At 41.0% G+C, this 15,375-nt stretch overlaps 1 protein-coding gene across 1 annotated transcript in view; it reads right to left on the reverse strand.

Moving 5' to 3' along the window:
- LOC139313360 (tetraspanin-36-like) overlaps positions 1-13,298 on the reverse strand; it is a 37,890-nt gene extending 24,592 nt beyond the window's left edge. Inside the window, exon 1 of the mRNA XM_070938937.1 lies at positions 13,037-13,298. Coding sequence (XP_070795038.1) covers positions 13,037-13,096 — 60 coding nt within the window. The 5' untranslated portion in view covers positions 13,097-13,298. The remainder of the gene's footprint in view (positions 1-13,036) is intronic.
- Between the last annotated feature and the right edge of the window lie 2,077 nt (positions 13,299-15,375).

Here is a 15,375-nt window from a genome sequence, read left to right on the forward strand (position 1 = left end):
CTCGTCTTACAACAGCAGCACTGAAAAAAGTGACTTATGACTTATGACTGAAATTTTACCCAACGTGTTGCAATTCTGCAGTTCTTCCCAGCATCCTCATGGCTGGTGTAACTGACGTCCAAACATCTGGACCAAATTGAAGCAAATTGAATTGTTTGTTCATTTCTTGGCCACCCCCGGTACTCAAGGATTTTCCTTGTGGTTCTTCATACAAGGACACTCAACATTTCTAGTACATTAAAAATGGGATCTTCATATCAAGAGGTTCAATGAGAACAAAGGGTTAGTAGGGCAGGCAAATTTGATCACCCAAAATTTAGAAAACTTCGGTCCTGTTTGACCCCCGAGATGAAGCAAGAAAAAGAAGGACTCTTAACTTACCATTTAGCCAATCCTAATTGTTCTGGCTAAAATCCAGAAGATACTCTTGCGCAAGAGTACAGTAATAGTTGTACGGAGATCCTTGAGTATATGTTGGTGTAAGAATGACTTCAACCAATGGCTGAAATACTATATTTATTTAATATTTATAGCTTGCCTTTACAAATGCAGGTAAGTCCTTGACTTACAACAGTTCATTTAGTGACCAAAGTTAGAACGGCACTGAAAAAAGTGACTTACAACCATTTTTCACACTTATGACCGTTGTAGCATCCCCATGGTCAGGTGATTTTTCATTTAAATGCTTGACAACCGACTCACATTTATGACGGTTGCAGTGTGCTGGGGTCATGTGATCAAATTTTGCAACTTTCTAACAAGCAAAGTCAATGAAGTGAAACCAGAGTGATTCACTTAACAACCATGTTATTATCTTAACAATGGCAGTGATTCACTTAACAATGGCAGCGTGTCAGACCTGGATGCCATCTTTTCACCTTTGAGCCTTCAAGCCTGCCACAAATTTTATTGTGGGAAAATGGGAGGGGGGATTGTATGGGGTGAAGACGATATGTAGTCAAAATAACATTCTTTCTAGAAAGTCAAGGCCATGAGGCCCTGCAGCTGTGCTGAGAAGAATGAGGAGGTGTTTTTCTGTTCTGGAGGGTACCTGATTGGTTCATGTGATGGACATGTGGGTGAAGGGCAAGGACTTGAACTTTCTTTTGGGTGAGGAAAACCCGGAAGCTCTCAGATTCGGGTTTTCCCAGATGTGCCAATATGACATCTCTAATAAAAATTAGCTTTGAGGAAACTCAAGCCTCAGAGTTTGATTTTGTTGGGGGTGTTACTTGCAACCCTGACACAGTGATTCATTTAACAAATGTGGCAAGAAATGTTGTAAAATGGAGCAAAACTCACTTAACAATTTTTTTCACTTTGCAACATTAATTTTGAGCTCAAATGTGGTCATAAGCCAAGGACTGTTTGTTGTTAATGCTTTAGCAGCCCTATAAAAGTATCCAGAAATGAGGCTTTGTTATCTTTGTAGCTTACAATGAGGCAAGGAGTTGGAGAGAAAACATTTGAAGATGCTTACTCACAGTTTCCAATTTCTATCACCAAACAATGTACTGTATAGTTATCTTCAGGCTACCCGTCAGGTTGAAAACAAGGCATTTCTTCCTTTTTTTAAATCAAGAATTTTTCAGCAGGGGTAGCTTCCTGCGGTTTACTTAATGTAGATTCCTCAAACAAAGTCTTATCTGTTCTTATAATTATGGAAACTTTACGGGGAAATCATGCTGTGTAAAGCTAAACTCATTTAGCTGCAAAAGCTCATTATTGTAAACGTATTCAGTATTTCTTGCTGTGAAATGGGAACATTTCTAATTATAGGATTAGAAGATGTAATTTAACTGAGCTCTGCCACAATTTACTAATAAGCTAGTTATACAAATTAGAAGAATTAAGTAGAATTCCAATGCTTTAACCAAGGTATCTTTTTACCGGATGTTGTAGCATGTTGCTTCTTCTCCCCAATTGAAATATTTAAGAAAAAAAAAGGAAAGGAAAGACACCTCCACACGCTGCTTTCCAAATACAAAATAACTGATGCCAATTCACATTACAGGTACCATAATTCTCGATTTATGACCATAACTGAGCCCACAATTTTGATCGCAAGTCGTAACAGTTGTCAAAATAAGGCTGTGCCTAATTTTATGACCTGTTTTGCAATGGTTGTTAAGTGAACACAGCAGTTGTAAAGACAGCAACACAGTCCTTAACTGAGTGCTGTGGTCGTTAAGCAAATCCACCCTTAAGGAAACAGCATGGTTGTTCACTATAAGGCATTTTTTTTGTAGGAAAGCGGAAGGAATGACCAGTATTTTTTTTTTAAAAAAAATTTGATTTATATGCCGCCCTTCTCCGGAGACTCAGGGCGGCTTACAATGCGTTAAGCAATAGCCTTCATTCTTTTGTATATTTTATACAAAGTCAGCTTATTGCCCCCACAAACTGGGTCCTCATTTCACCTACCTTAGAAAGGATGGAAGGCTGAGTCAACCTTGAGCCTTGGAGAGATTCGAACCAGCAGAAATTGCAGGCAGCTGTGTTAATAACAGGGTGCACTAAACCACTGTACTATCAAGGCTCTTTTGGGCAAAAACATTGTAAATTGCGATCAGATGACCACGAGGCATTGCAAATGGCTGTAAATGCAGCCGATTGCCAAGTACCCAAAATGTGATCCTGTGACCGTTGGAATGAGGTCAGATATTGGGATTCTGAATCCTGTTTTGGGGAGTCTGTCATAATTTTGAACAGTTGCTAAACAATCTGTCACAAGTTGAGGATTACTTGTAGTGTTTATTCCAGGAGTGGGGCAACAGGCTTCCTTACTGTGGTACAGTACAAGCAATTTTCCTACTATTCATTTTGATCTCAATATTGCATTTTCCTGCAGGTTTCCAAAGTGATATTTTTCCTGTGGTTGCCATTTGGAATGTGACACACCCGAAGTTCCAATTAAACTGATTTATTACTAATGATTTATTACTATTATTATTATTACTCATTCTTTCTCTGTTTTACAATGATGGGGGGGGGATAAAATAGCCTCTTTACAAATAGTGGTTGTTAAGCGAAACGGTTACTAGATAAAATTGTGACTGTGCTTATGATTTTACCTCAGCTTTCCTTTAGGGAAAGACTTGATAGAGGGGCGTCAAACTCAAGGCCCGGGGCCCGGATCCGGCCCACGGAGTACTTAGATCTGGCTCGCAGGGCTGCCTTAGAAACGGTGAAGACCGGCCAATGGTGCTTCTGTCAGCGAAAACGGAGCAGCCCTCCCCAAGCTCTGTTCTCACTGGCAGAGGGTTGCAGGTGGCCATGGTAGCCAAAAACAGAGCTCAGGAGCCCATTTTCACTGGCAAAGTACTCGGGCCGCCATAGGTGCCCCCGACACGAGTGACATCAAGCTGGCCATGCCCACCCTGGCCACGGCCACCCCAGCCCTCTGAGGTCAAACACAACCCTGATGCGGCCCTCAATGAAATTGAGTTTGACACCCCTGTGATAGATGGATAAAAATGCCAAATCCAGTCTAAACATCTCGTTGGTTGGTCAACCAACCATAGCAATGTTTATTTCCAAGGGGCTGCCATAGAGAAGAGCACCTGAAGGCAGAACAAGAAACAATGGATGGAAACTAATCAAGGAGGGAACCACCTGGAAATAAGGAGAAATTTCCTGACAGTGAGAACAGATAATCAGTGGAACAACTTTCTTCTAGAACTGTGATGGCGAACCTATGGCACGCGTGCCCAAAGTGGCACACAAAGCCAAGTCGCCCAGCACGCGTGACCTTGTCTGTTTCTCTTCCGGTTTCTGGCACGCATGCGTGCGCGATGACCAGCTGTCCCTGCGCGCGGCAGTGCCAAAAACCGGTGCACACTTGCATGCCGACCAACTGATTGTCAAGTGCGCATACGCGCCAGAACCCAGAAGCTCAGCTTTTCCAGAGTGTGATCCCTGCCCATGTGTGGCAGTGCCAAAAACCGGCCTGCACATGCTTGCCAGCCACCTGATCGTCAGGCGCGCATGCGCGCTAGAACCTGGAAGTTCAGCTTTCCCAGAGTGTGATCCCTGACGAGCACGCGCATGACATTTCCGCCCCAAAAAGGTTCGCCATCACTGCTCTAGAATTTGTGGGTACTCTAACACCAGAGGTTTTTAAGAAGAAATTGGACAACCATTTCTCTAAAAGAGGATAGGGTCTCCTGCCTGAGTAGAAGACCTCCAAGGTCCCTTCCAACTCTGTTATTGTTATTCTATGGTGTGGAGCTGGGCAGACTAAGAGATTTCCAGAAGACCTCTGCCAGCAGGAATAGTTGTAACTTCAGATATGAACGATCACCTTCAATTTCAATGTGTTGGCAATTATTTCAACCTCCATTTATGTAAGAGATAGTGCAGAGCATCCATTCCAGGGCAAGAACAGCTTCTTGAAAATAAGTAAATAAAATATTCTCTGATGTGTCTGGAAAAAGCCTGAAAATCTAACCATCTTGAACTTAGTTGACCAAACAGGAAAGAGATGTGCAACTATTTGTGTGTTGTGTAACCTCATCCTGTGGTTTCTTTGTCTCACATTTTGTGAGAATTTAGGCACCGCTCTTGGAAAGGGGGGGGGGGACTGTTTGCCTTGGATATCCTGCTTGTTATAGTTTCTTCAAAAGCAAACCCAAAGATTGTTTAGTTTTGTGGTGTTGTGATGCTCCTAAAACAGTTTCTTAAAATTTGGCAATTTTGGCTGGGTGTTGGGAGTCCACACACTTTAAGTTGAGAAGGCTGAGAAACCCAGCCCTTATATAATAAATGGGTTTGTCTGACCTCTGCAAGGATTACTGTTATTTTTGCTATGGATAGCAATTAAGCTTTCTCCAATTGAGTACGACTTGTTCCACAGGACAATTCTGTGTGTGTCAATGATCCGGTCTACATACACAAAGCTGGAGGTTTGGTCTTGTTCTAGGCTTGGCTTGGAAAAGCCAGGGATATGTTCCACAGCTAGTCTTCAACTTATAACCATTTGTTTAGCAACTATTTGAAGTTACAACGGCACCTATTCACTTAACAACTGCAGTGATTGGCTTAACAACCATGGCAAAATGGTCATAAAATCAGGGGTATCTCACTTAAGAACTGCCATTCTGCCCCCAATTCTCTTCTAAGTTGAGAACTTAGACTTACTGCCTTGCTCCTACACTGTGTAATAATTGTTTAAATAATTATTTTAAAATTTCTTTTAATACAGGTAGTCCTCGACTTATGAGCACAATTGAGCCCAGAATTTATGTTGCTAAGTGAGACATTGTTAAGTGAGTTTTGCCCCATTTTATGACTTTTCTTGCCACATTTGCTAAGTGAATAACTGCAATTGTTAAGTTAGTAACACAGTTGTTAAGTGAATCTTAAGCCGTTTTAACTTTTAATGGTCATAAATGAAGTGTTGTAAGTTGAGGACTACCTGTATTAAACAGTCTATATTTTCCACTTCAAATATTGTCCTAGCAGTATCCTAAATCCAAAACAATGCAATCACATTCTGGTTAATACAAAGAACCCTTTGCCATTTATTTTTCTGCTAGATAAAAGATGACTGAGATTATATGTCACCTGCTGTTACTCTCAGTATCAAATAGTGAACTATCAGGAAGTAATCTAGCCAAAGAAAACTTCTGGATATAGACGATAGAAACATATTCTGGATGAGAAGGGTTAATAGAACACTAAAAATCACTAAATCAAATGTAAATCTGTTGAATGTGAACTACACAGAATCCATGGATTTAATTTCATTCAGGAATGTTACAATGATTTTTTTTTTTTTTTTGACTAATCATGCGTACATGGCCCTCTGGCTAAATTTACAGAGATTGAAAATAATTATGGTATGCTTTTCTTCTAAAACACCTGTGGTTGGCCCATATAAATTCAGGAGTATAACATATCAGACAATATTTGACATCCATCTGACATTTCTCCTTCAACAAACAGCTTTAAAAGGCTAATAAATCAGCCACGCCTCTTGTATTATTTGGCAGTACCACTTGGAGAATTCTCATCCACCCAAACGTTGAGTAATGCCTGCTTTTTTAGGGAGACCATGAACCTCCTACAGAAAAACAAGAATTCGGAGAGCTGCAACACATCCACAGCCTTCTGAATTGAAGAAATCTGGACTAGATCTAATTTTAATTTAATTTGTTCAATTTAGGCACCGCCTGACTCCAAAATGACTCTAGGCAGTGCACAATAAAACCAAACAAAATAGAAAATAAAATAGAACATTATAAAAGAAAAGAAAACTCAAAGGCGAGTCCAGCTAATAATATGCACACCTTGAAAAAAAAATCTGACAGGGGCCAAACCACCTTACTCCATGGCGTAAGTCTAATTGATTCCTATAAATTAATTTCCTTCCTTCCTTCCTCCCTCCCTCCCTCCCTCCCTCCCTCCCTGGAATGTACATAAGTATGTATTCAAAATGCAGTTTCAATTAGGAAACTGGGGCAGTTGCAATCCAAGCTACGGTGGTTTTTTCTCTCGTTAAATTTCCATAAATGCCATGTAAAAACTAACAGAGTGGATGTGATTCTTTCTTCCGGAAATTTCCACCTTATAGCTGCGATTTAAATTTAACTTGAAAAAGAGAAGTAGATATGGAAATTGCAGAACAGCTTCATTTAGTTCCTTTAATTTAGGCATCTTTGCATCCTGATGCATTGGCACGGAGAGGGTGGCTGTGCCATTATGCACCCTGATCGGGTTTGAAGATAAAACACTGCAGCAATTGTGAAGATCTTCCTTGCATCAGAATGTCAAATGCAGAAGCTGAAAGGCCTTCTTCTTTCCACAAGCTTTGCTTCAGAAGGTCATAAGTGCTGGTGCTTACCTATAAAGCCCTTCATGGCTTAGGCCTGGGGTACTTGCAGGACCATCTCCAGCCGCTCTCCCACCGTCCTGTGCGCTCTCACAGAGTCGGCCCCCTCAGGGTGCCGTCGGCCAAACAATGTCGGCTGACGGCCCCCAGGAGGAGAGCGTTCTCTGTGGGAGCCCTGACCCTCTGGAATGGATTGCCCACCGAGCTCAGGACAGCCCCCGACCTTCTTTCCTTCCATCGCGACCTGAAGATGTGGCTCTTCCGTCAACTCAACTGATCCGTTTGGGGGTACACTGTACACTGTCATAATTTTAAACTGTTTTAATAGGGTTGCTGATTTTAATTTTATTTCATTGTGATTTGTATTGGAATTTGTCATTTTGTAAGCCGCCTTGAGTCCCCAGGGAGAAAGGCGGCATATAAATCGCAATAATAAATAAATAAATCCCAGTGAAGATCAGAAGAGGGAATTTTTCTCAGCTAGCAGCCCTGCTCAACCTTCCTCTTAAGCGTGAACAATTCAAGCAGGATGGGGATGGAAATATGCCATGGAGACAAGTGTGCAAGATTAAACCTTCAGGTCTGGCACACTGTTCCTTCAGAGGTCATCTGGACCTTCCTCCTTTTAGCAACCCTTCTCCCATCCTGCCCTGCAGTGGCATCTAGAAAACAAGATCTTTTTTGTAATGCCAGGCTGGCTGGGGAATTTTCAGCAGGGAAGGAAGAATGAGAAGAAGACAAAGAGGCAGTTGAATAGAAGCAAAGTGTCCCTAATTATAGAAATACAGTAGTGGTTCTACCCCATTCTGCATTTATCAGCCCTGACCTTGATCCGTGTCCTGTTTGGAGCTACATAATTTAAGGAGGTCTTAGATAAACTGGAGCAGAGTCACCGAAGAGAGAAATGAGAGGCACAAGGGCAGGCTGGGAATTGAAAGCTGAGGATAGTTAGCTTTGAGAAAAGAAGGAACATGATAGTACTTCTAAATACTCTGAAGGGGTGTCCAGTTACAGAGAAGGTAATTCCCATCAATGACAGAGGAAAATTCGGTTCCTTAGTGAGATGGCACTCTCCCTGAATTTGGATTCCTACACTGAAGAAGAAATGAACAAGAGGGAGTAGAACTCCATCCTAATTTTGGGGTGATAGAACATTTATATACCCCAACCACTTGTTGTAAGAGAGATCCTCCATAGCAGGGGTCTCCAATCTTGGCAACTTTTAAGCCTGGAGGATTTTGCTGGCTGGGGAATTCTGGGAGTTGAAGTCCTCCAGGCTTAAAATTGCCAAGGTTGGAGACCCTGCTCCATAGCTAATGGACACAAATTTTCATTGACACCGTAGACTTGTATTTCTCAGCCTTAACAATTTTAAAATGAGTGGACTTCAACTCTCAGAATTCCCCAGCCAGTATGAATTCTGGGAGTTGATCCATGCATGAATTCTGGGAGTAAGATCCATGTATGTTAAAGTTGCAAGGTTGAGAAACACTGATATAGACAAACAACGGCAAATACGAGGTTCCTTTCAGTGTCATATGAAAAATAATCTATGCCTGCGTGCCTTAGTAACCCAGTACAGGGTTAAATCAAGGTCTTCTTGAACTCAATTCCAGAGAATTCATTCATGGAAGTCCCATCCATTTCTTTTATTGATTTATTTTAGCCACCAGTGGAAGATAAATGATATATATTGACCAGTTATATGTCAGTTCTACCACAAAAACAAAAAAAATATATAATTGACAGACAAAAGTCAGGTTCTAAAGATTAAAAAGAGATCCTGCTAACAATGGTTTTAAAAATTGCAATGATAATCTAAAGAAGTTAGATTGGCAAAGCATGTCTGAGGAATTCTGGGAGTTGAAGTCCAGATATCTTATAGTTGCAAAGGCTGGGAATCACTGTGTCAAAGCTCCGACTAATGAATCCAAGCAAATCAGGTAACTCTGAGACTGGGCTCCTTCTCAAAGGTCTTCTTTATTGAGTACATCATATCGGCACAGCGTCAAAAGAAAACCAATTCTAAATCTTTCCCGCCAGTACAGTATAATTAAACTAGGAAATAACCACCATCCCCAAGTGTCACAGGTCACCTTAGCCAACTGGGTTAATTGGCGGGCTCTCCAGGCACTCCTTCCCTAACCTTATCTACTGAGAATCAAGATGACCTTGATTCTCTGGAGAAAGTGCTCTGTTGTGTCTAGTAAAACATTCCAATCTCCTTCCCCCTTTGCCCCTCTGCATGGCAACTGAGAAACAGAAAAATAGGTGCTGCCAGGTTCGGTTCTAAGTTGACGCACTAAGGAATTCATGAATATCCCGTATGTGAATGTGTGTACAAAGGTTCAGTTTTGAGGGACCTAACACACTTTTAACGGTTATAAGGTTCAGCAAATATCCCCCCCCCATTTTGTTTTTTCTGCCAAAAATGAAAACCAACCCTTTGCTGAGCATCTGGGGTTATTCAGGAATCCAGATTCTGAGAAACAGCCCCAATGCCTGCAATCCTAAGAGAGCAGATTTATTTATTTATTTATTTATTTATTTATTTATTTATTTATTTATTTATTTATTTATTTATTTATTTATTTATTTATTTATTTATTTATTTATTATTTATTTTTCAATTTATATACCGCCCTTCTCCCTAAGGACTCAGGGCGGTGCACAGCCAGAATTAAGAACATAAACTACAAATATTAAGAACAATTTAAATATATATAAATTTGGCCCAAAAATTTAAAAATCACAAACCAATGAAAACATTTAAAAAATTTAAAAATGTTTAAAAATTAAATTTAATTAAATTTAAATTTAAAAATTTAAAAATTAAAGATGTGGTCTTCACCACTATTGTCAAAGATGACGCAAGATGGTGCGGACAACCAGTGTGAGAAGAAGGCGGTTAGTAAGATCAGCAACAGGTGCATCCTGTTTCTCTTTTAAAAGTTGAGCCATCTTCGAGTCATGCTTGACTTTTGATGACCATATTGACATGCAATTTTCTTGGTAGGCATGAGGAAGTGCTTTGCCATTTGCCTTCTGAGATTTTTTTTCAACTTTCCAATCTATAGCTCTGGGATTTCCAACTCCAATCCCAAGAGTGAGTGAGTCCAACCCAGTTTAGCATTTTTGGACCCAGCCAAAGTCAACAACTTGTGAGCAGCCTTGGCAGAAATGAATCACCAATCCAACAAGGGTACCCAATCTGTGATTTCCTCTTTCTATGGTATTTTGAGTTCTTCATTCCCATAACTTTCTTTCATCATGCAGTTTTCTTGCCTCAATTGTGGAAGTTAATTTGGCAAGGGATATCAACAGAGTTCCTTCTGCAAGCCTTTGAGATCAGACAGTTTGCAGAAGGAACCTATCCTAGAAGGTTATCTAGCCTATTTAAAGCTAGATCAGAGGTCTCCAAACTTGGCAGCTTTAAGACTTGTGGACTTCAACTCCCAAAATTCTCTCTCAAAATTCTGGGAGTTGAAGTCCACAAGTCTTAAAGCTGCCAAGTTTGGAGACCCCTGAGCTAGATAACCCATTCTTACCCAACCTGCTGGCTGAGAAGTTGAAGGGCATTTGTCCAAGAAACTTGGAGAGGATCAACCAGATTAAAGAAGTCTGGTTTAGTTATTAAAGAGTTGTGACATGCTAAAGAAATGACATATTTCCATTCATTTATACAGAAGACAATTATTATATATACTGTTGTCTTAATGCCATTCTGAATAACATTGGTCCTCTAAATGATACTGACAAGCTTCACTTCACCATTGCCAGGGGACTACTGGAGCTCTCTTGTGTATCAACATACGGAGGACCATACATTAGAAACCTTCTTCTAACGGAGGAATTACAGATTAGAAAGCAGAAGGAAACCAATATACTACCTTAGCAACTGATATAAACAACAATAAACATTGCTACTCCTTATCTGAAGTGGAGATTTGGGCTCTTTGTTAGAATCATAGAGATGGAAAGAACATTGAAGGCCTTCTAGTTTCTCTCTCTCTCTCTCTCTCTCTCTCTCACACACACACACACACACACACACACACACACACACACACACTGCCCAGGGCAGGGATCTCCATACCATTTCAGACAAGTGGCCCAGACTTTGCTTGAAGCTTCCAGTGAGCATCCTCAGCTTCAGAAGGCAGTCTGTTCCACTGCTTAATTTTTTTCACAAGTCTCAACGTTCCTCCTTAAGAATTTGGATCTCCTTCTGTAACACTTCCATTCACTTGCCCTGTCCTCTAGAACTATGAAAAATACATTCACAACCTCTTTCCAATATTTGAAGATTGTTCACATGTTTCCCCTTAGCCTTCTCGTCTTTAAGCCAGCATTTCTCAATCTTAGCAACCTTTAAGATGGATGGAATTCAACTCCCAGAATTTCCCAGCCAGCATGGAAAATTCTGGAAGTTGAAGTTCATCCATCTTAAAAGTTGCCAAGGTTGAGAAATGCTGCTTTAAACCCAACATACCCGAGTTCCTTTCACTTTTATTCTTGTTCAGCATCCACACCGGTCACTAATTGAATTACAGTACACTTAATTCAGAGTTGAACTTGAAACAGAATGTACAAATTCAGCAATGTATAATATGTGCGGACTTCAACTCCCAGAATTCCCCATCTTCTACCGTACTAGCTGCCGAGATTGAGAACCAGTACTAATAGATGGATGATTTTCAATAAATCTGCAACCATTACTAATCTCACTTGTTTCACAATAGAATCCACTTAAGATGCATTTCCAAGACACATAACAAAGCCTTGAGGGAAAAAACAGGGTGGATGGATTTGGGAAAGGACTCCATTCTCCAGACTCCTTTTTAAGCCCAGTTTCTGAGTAACCATTGACTCAAAGTCATTTTTCTTCCTTATTCCCAAAGTCATTTCTTCCACAATTGTGCTGTACAACCTTATATGGTTTACTCCTTAGGATAGCTACTGGTTGATTTATCATAACAACTTCTCCAGGAATTCAAGGAAACATATACAACAGGCAGTATTCACTGTATTTTAATCCCCACAACATCTCCATGAGGTATATTTTTGGTTGGGAGATCCACACTCCCTGCATCCAAAATCCAAAATCATCCAATGTGATATATAGTTATGGTCAAGAATTAGGATTTAGTTTGGAATCCTTTTATGTTCAATTCCTGAACAATAACATTGCAGTGTTTTCCAGTCTTTTCAATTCCACAGCAAAGCTGGCTGGGGAATTCTGGGAACTGAATTTCACCTATCTTAAAGTTGGCCGGGGAATTTAGGAGGTGAACTCCACCAATCTTCAAGTCGGCTTGGGAACTCTGGGAGCAAAAGTCCAACTATTTTAAGAGCTGACTGGGAATTTTGGGAGTTCAAATCCACCTTTCTTAGAATGGCCACTAAACACTGCTTCAGTGGCTATTACTATGGAACTAGAATTTGGGTTTCTAACAACAAAAGTATTTCTCTTCTTCACTCAGTCTGCTACTACCTTTTCTGAATGGAGAAGCAATTCTTGATTTCAGACCAAAAAATAAATAAATTATTCCACCTAAATTTTGCTGCTAGGGAATCAGCAGAAGAAGCAAGGACTTCAGGAGGCCATCATCCTGTAACCTGGTTCTTTTGGAAGAAGTCTTAAACAAAATGGGTGTTAGTTAAAAGGAAGGCATCACAAATATTTCAGCTTCTTCATGAGTACATCTCACTCCTTAAATGATGGAAAATTCCAGTTGCAACACACAAAAAAGCCAAAAATTAGTTTATACCCCAGAGATGCCAGACTGCATCTAAAAACCACGTTTAGACAATTGCCCTGGATTATAATTTAACCCTGGGAACTGGCTTTACACAAACTACGACAAACTATGGTTAACAAGCCCTTAAGGGCCGTTTTCAAACAATATACCGAAGCCAGAATCACAATAGAGGTTAGCGAACCCTATAAACCAGGCCAGCGCATCACCCATCTTTTGAGGCTAACCTCCCAAGAAAAACTTTTCTAAATTCGGAGCAAAAACTTGGGGGGGGGGAATCAATCTCCACTTCTTTCAAGCCACCATCCGGTTCAGTTTCCTTGCAAAATACAGCTTGGTGGTGGGTTAGAAGCCCCCAACCATCCACCGCACCAGTTGTTGTATAAGTTTTAGCTGCGTGTTCATTTAAATTCGGAGCAGAAGGATGGAAGCCTTCCAGACTTACCCAGAAGATGAAACTGATAAATAGCAGCACGCTCTTGGAAACAATCACCCCAAAATCCATCTTGCCCTTCGGACGCTTCTCCCAAAAAAAAAGGAAGAGGGAAAAAAAAGGGGGGGGGAATTAGAAACGCAGCAGCTCGTTCCGGATTGAGAAAATAAACGAGGCGCAGTTCTGGCTGGCGCGCTGAACTTTTTCTGGGAGGCTGAACTGAGCTCTGCCAGTTTATCACATGATGCCCTCGTAACTTGCTATTTCCTGGAGAATGAAAACCAACACCTCAGTGTAACTTCAGCTCCCACCCTCTGCCATTCTTTTGATGAACAAGGCTACCGCAAACTTGCTAAAATAGCTGCAGGACAAAAAAAAAGAAGAGGTACCGAAGAGTTCCTAGTAGCAGGCTCGCCAGGAAAATGATTTTTCTTCTCATTCTTCTTCTTCTCAACAAGATCTTATTGTCTAAATAAGCCTGGTGTAAACCAGGCACAGGGCTGGTGGTGTTCACAAGATAACCTCCTGATGGCCTCTTCGGGGTGCCATCAGCCAAACAATGTAGGCTGGTGACCCCCAGGGGGAGGGCCTTCTCTGTGGGGGCACCTACCCTCTGGAACCAGCTGCCCCCAGAGATAAGGAGAATCCAAGACCTCGGTGCCTTCCGCCGTGCCCTTAAAACCTTCTTTTTTCAGCAAGCCGGGCTGGCTTAACTTTTTTCTTAATTTTTTAAATGTTTTAAATGGGTTTGTTATTGTTCTTAAATTACGGGGCCAAATTTATATATATATATATATTTAATACTATTTTAATGTTTGTAATTTATGCTTTTATTCGGCTGCCCTGAGTCCTCAAGGAGAAGGGCAGTATATAAATTGGAAAATAAATAAATAAATAAATAAATAAAATAAAATAAATGGTAACCTAACTCCCAAGTGCGTTGTTGTTTATTGAATTGACTCACTTTCCAGCAATTTTTTTTTTTTTAATTTCGAATTTATATACCGCATCTTCTCCCGAGGGACTCAGGGCGGTGTACAGCCAGATAAAAAACATACAATACAAACATTAAAAACAATTAAAAAGATATATATTAATTTGGCCCCAATTTAAAATAACAAACCAATTAAAAATATTTTAAAAATATATTAAGCCAGCAATTGAATTATAAGGTGTTCTTGGTGCTCTCTGAGGTTGCTTGGGCTGATTGCTTGGGCTATCTGGGCGGCTTCCTCCGCTTCATTTTTTTAATAGAGTGACCCTGATTTGGCTGCGGCAATTACAGAGCCAGCTAACCCCCGAGGCAGTGCGTCTTCACCAAGACGTTAATGTTAGTAACCGCTACTGAGTATTCAGCGGAGGCAACTCTGGACACGGTGAAGTTTGCGTCTCGAGCAGTGGCCTCTACGGTCACTTCAGACTGCTATGGCTCCGCTATTGGAAAGCAGACACAAAATCAAAATGGAAGCTCACATCGGCACCATTTAAGGGATCTAGCCTCTTTGGGGACCCATTGGAGCCAGTATTAGTAGAGGGACGAGATAAACGTAAGGTCTTATCTTCTTCTCAAAGGAGACTGGACCACAAATATGCTCCCTATTCGCAGCGGCAGTTCTTTCGTTATGATTTTGAACCCGGGGGGTCCTACTTTCAGCGGCTTATTCCCAAGGATTTAATCAATCTTCTGACCGAGCAACCTTCAGGGATCGTGGCAGACGCCAAACTCAGTCTAGGCGATCCTTTCAGGGAACAGCCAACCGGTCCTTTCGGCATGGCAAGTGACTCCCATCCACCCTCTCACATTGGCTGGGTATTGGCAGAGTATTCAACCTTCAACCTTTTTTTTTCTTGCAAGAAGTTTCATGACCCAAACTAGAGAACATCGTCAGTGATGGGCCTAGCACTGATATTGTTACCTAGTTTGGGTCATGAAACTTCTTGCAAGAAAACAATCAAGCTCAGAGAGCACCAAGGGCCTCTCAGTTCAGTCCTGAACTATAAATATTCTCCTTTTACTGAGACTGAATTATAAGCTAGTGTGTAAACCGGGGCTATATACTTTTATTTTCTTTTTGTCTTCAAGTTAGCACCCACCCCTCCTAGGAAAATGAGATATCTTAGGAAATATTAAAAGAGCACAATATCTCCCCTAAAAGGGAGGCAGAAACTCAGCCCCTCCCTCCACCTTTGAAAATGGGCCAGTCTATTCAACATAACAAAGATCTACCTCCTTCTGGCAGAGCCATAATGGGAATCCCAAAGCCCTTTTATTACATCATCACCCAGCAAGAATCAACCAAGCTTAGGACAGCCTACAGCAGTGATGGCGAACCTTTTTGCCGTCGCATGCC

This window comes from Pituophis catenifer, unplaced genomic scaffold, assembly GCF_029215685.1.
Source record: "Pituophis catenifer annectens isolate HBS135680 unplaced genomic scaffold, rPitCat1.0.hap2 SCAF_2, whole genome shotgun sequence".
NCBI lineage: Eukaryota > Metazoa > Chordata > Lepidosauria > Squamata > Colubridae > Pituophis > Pituophis catenifer.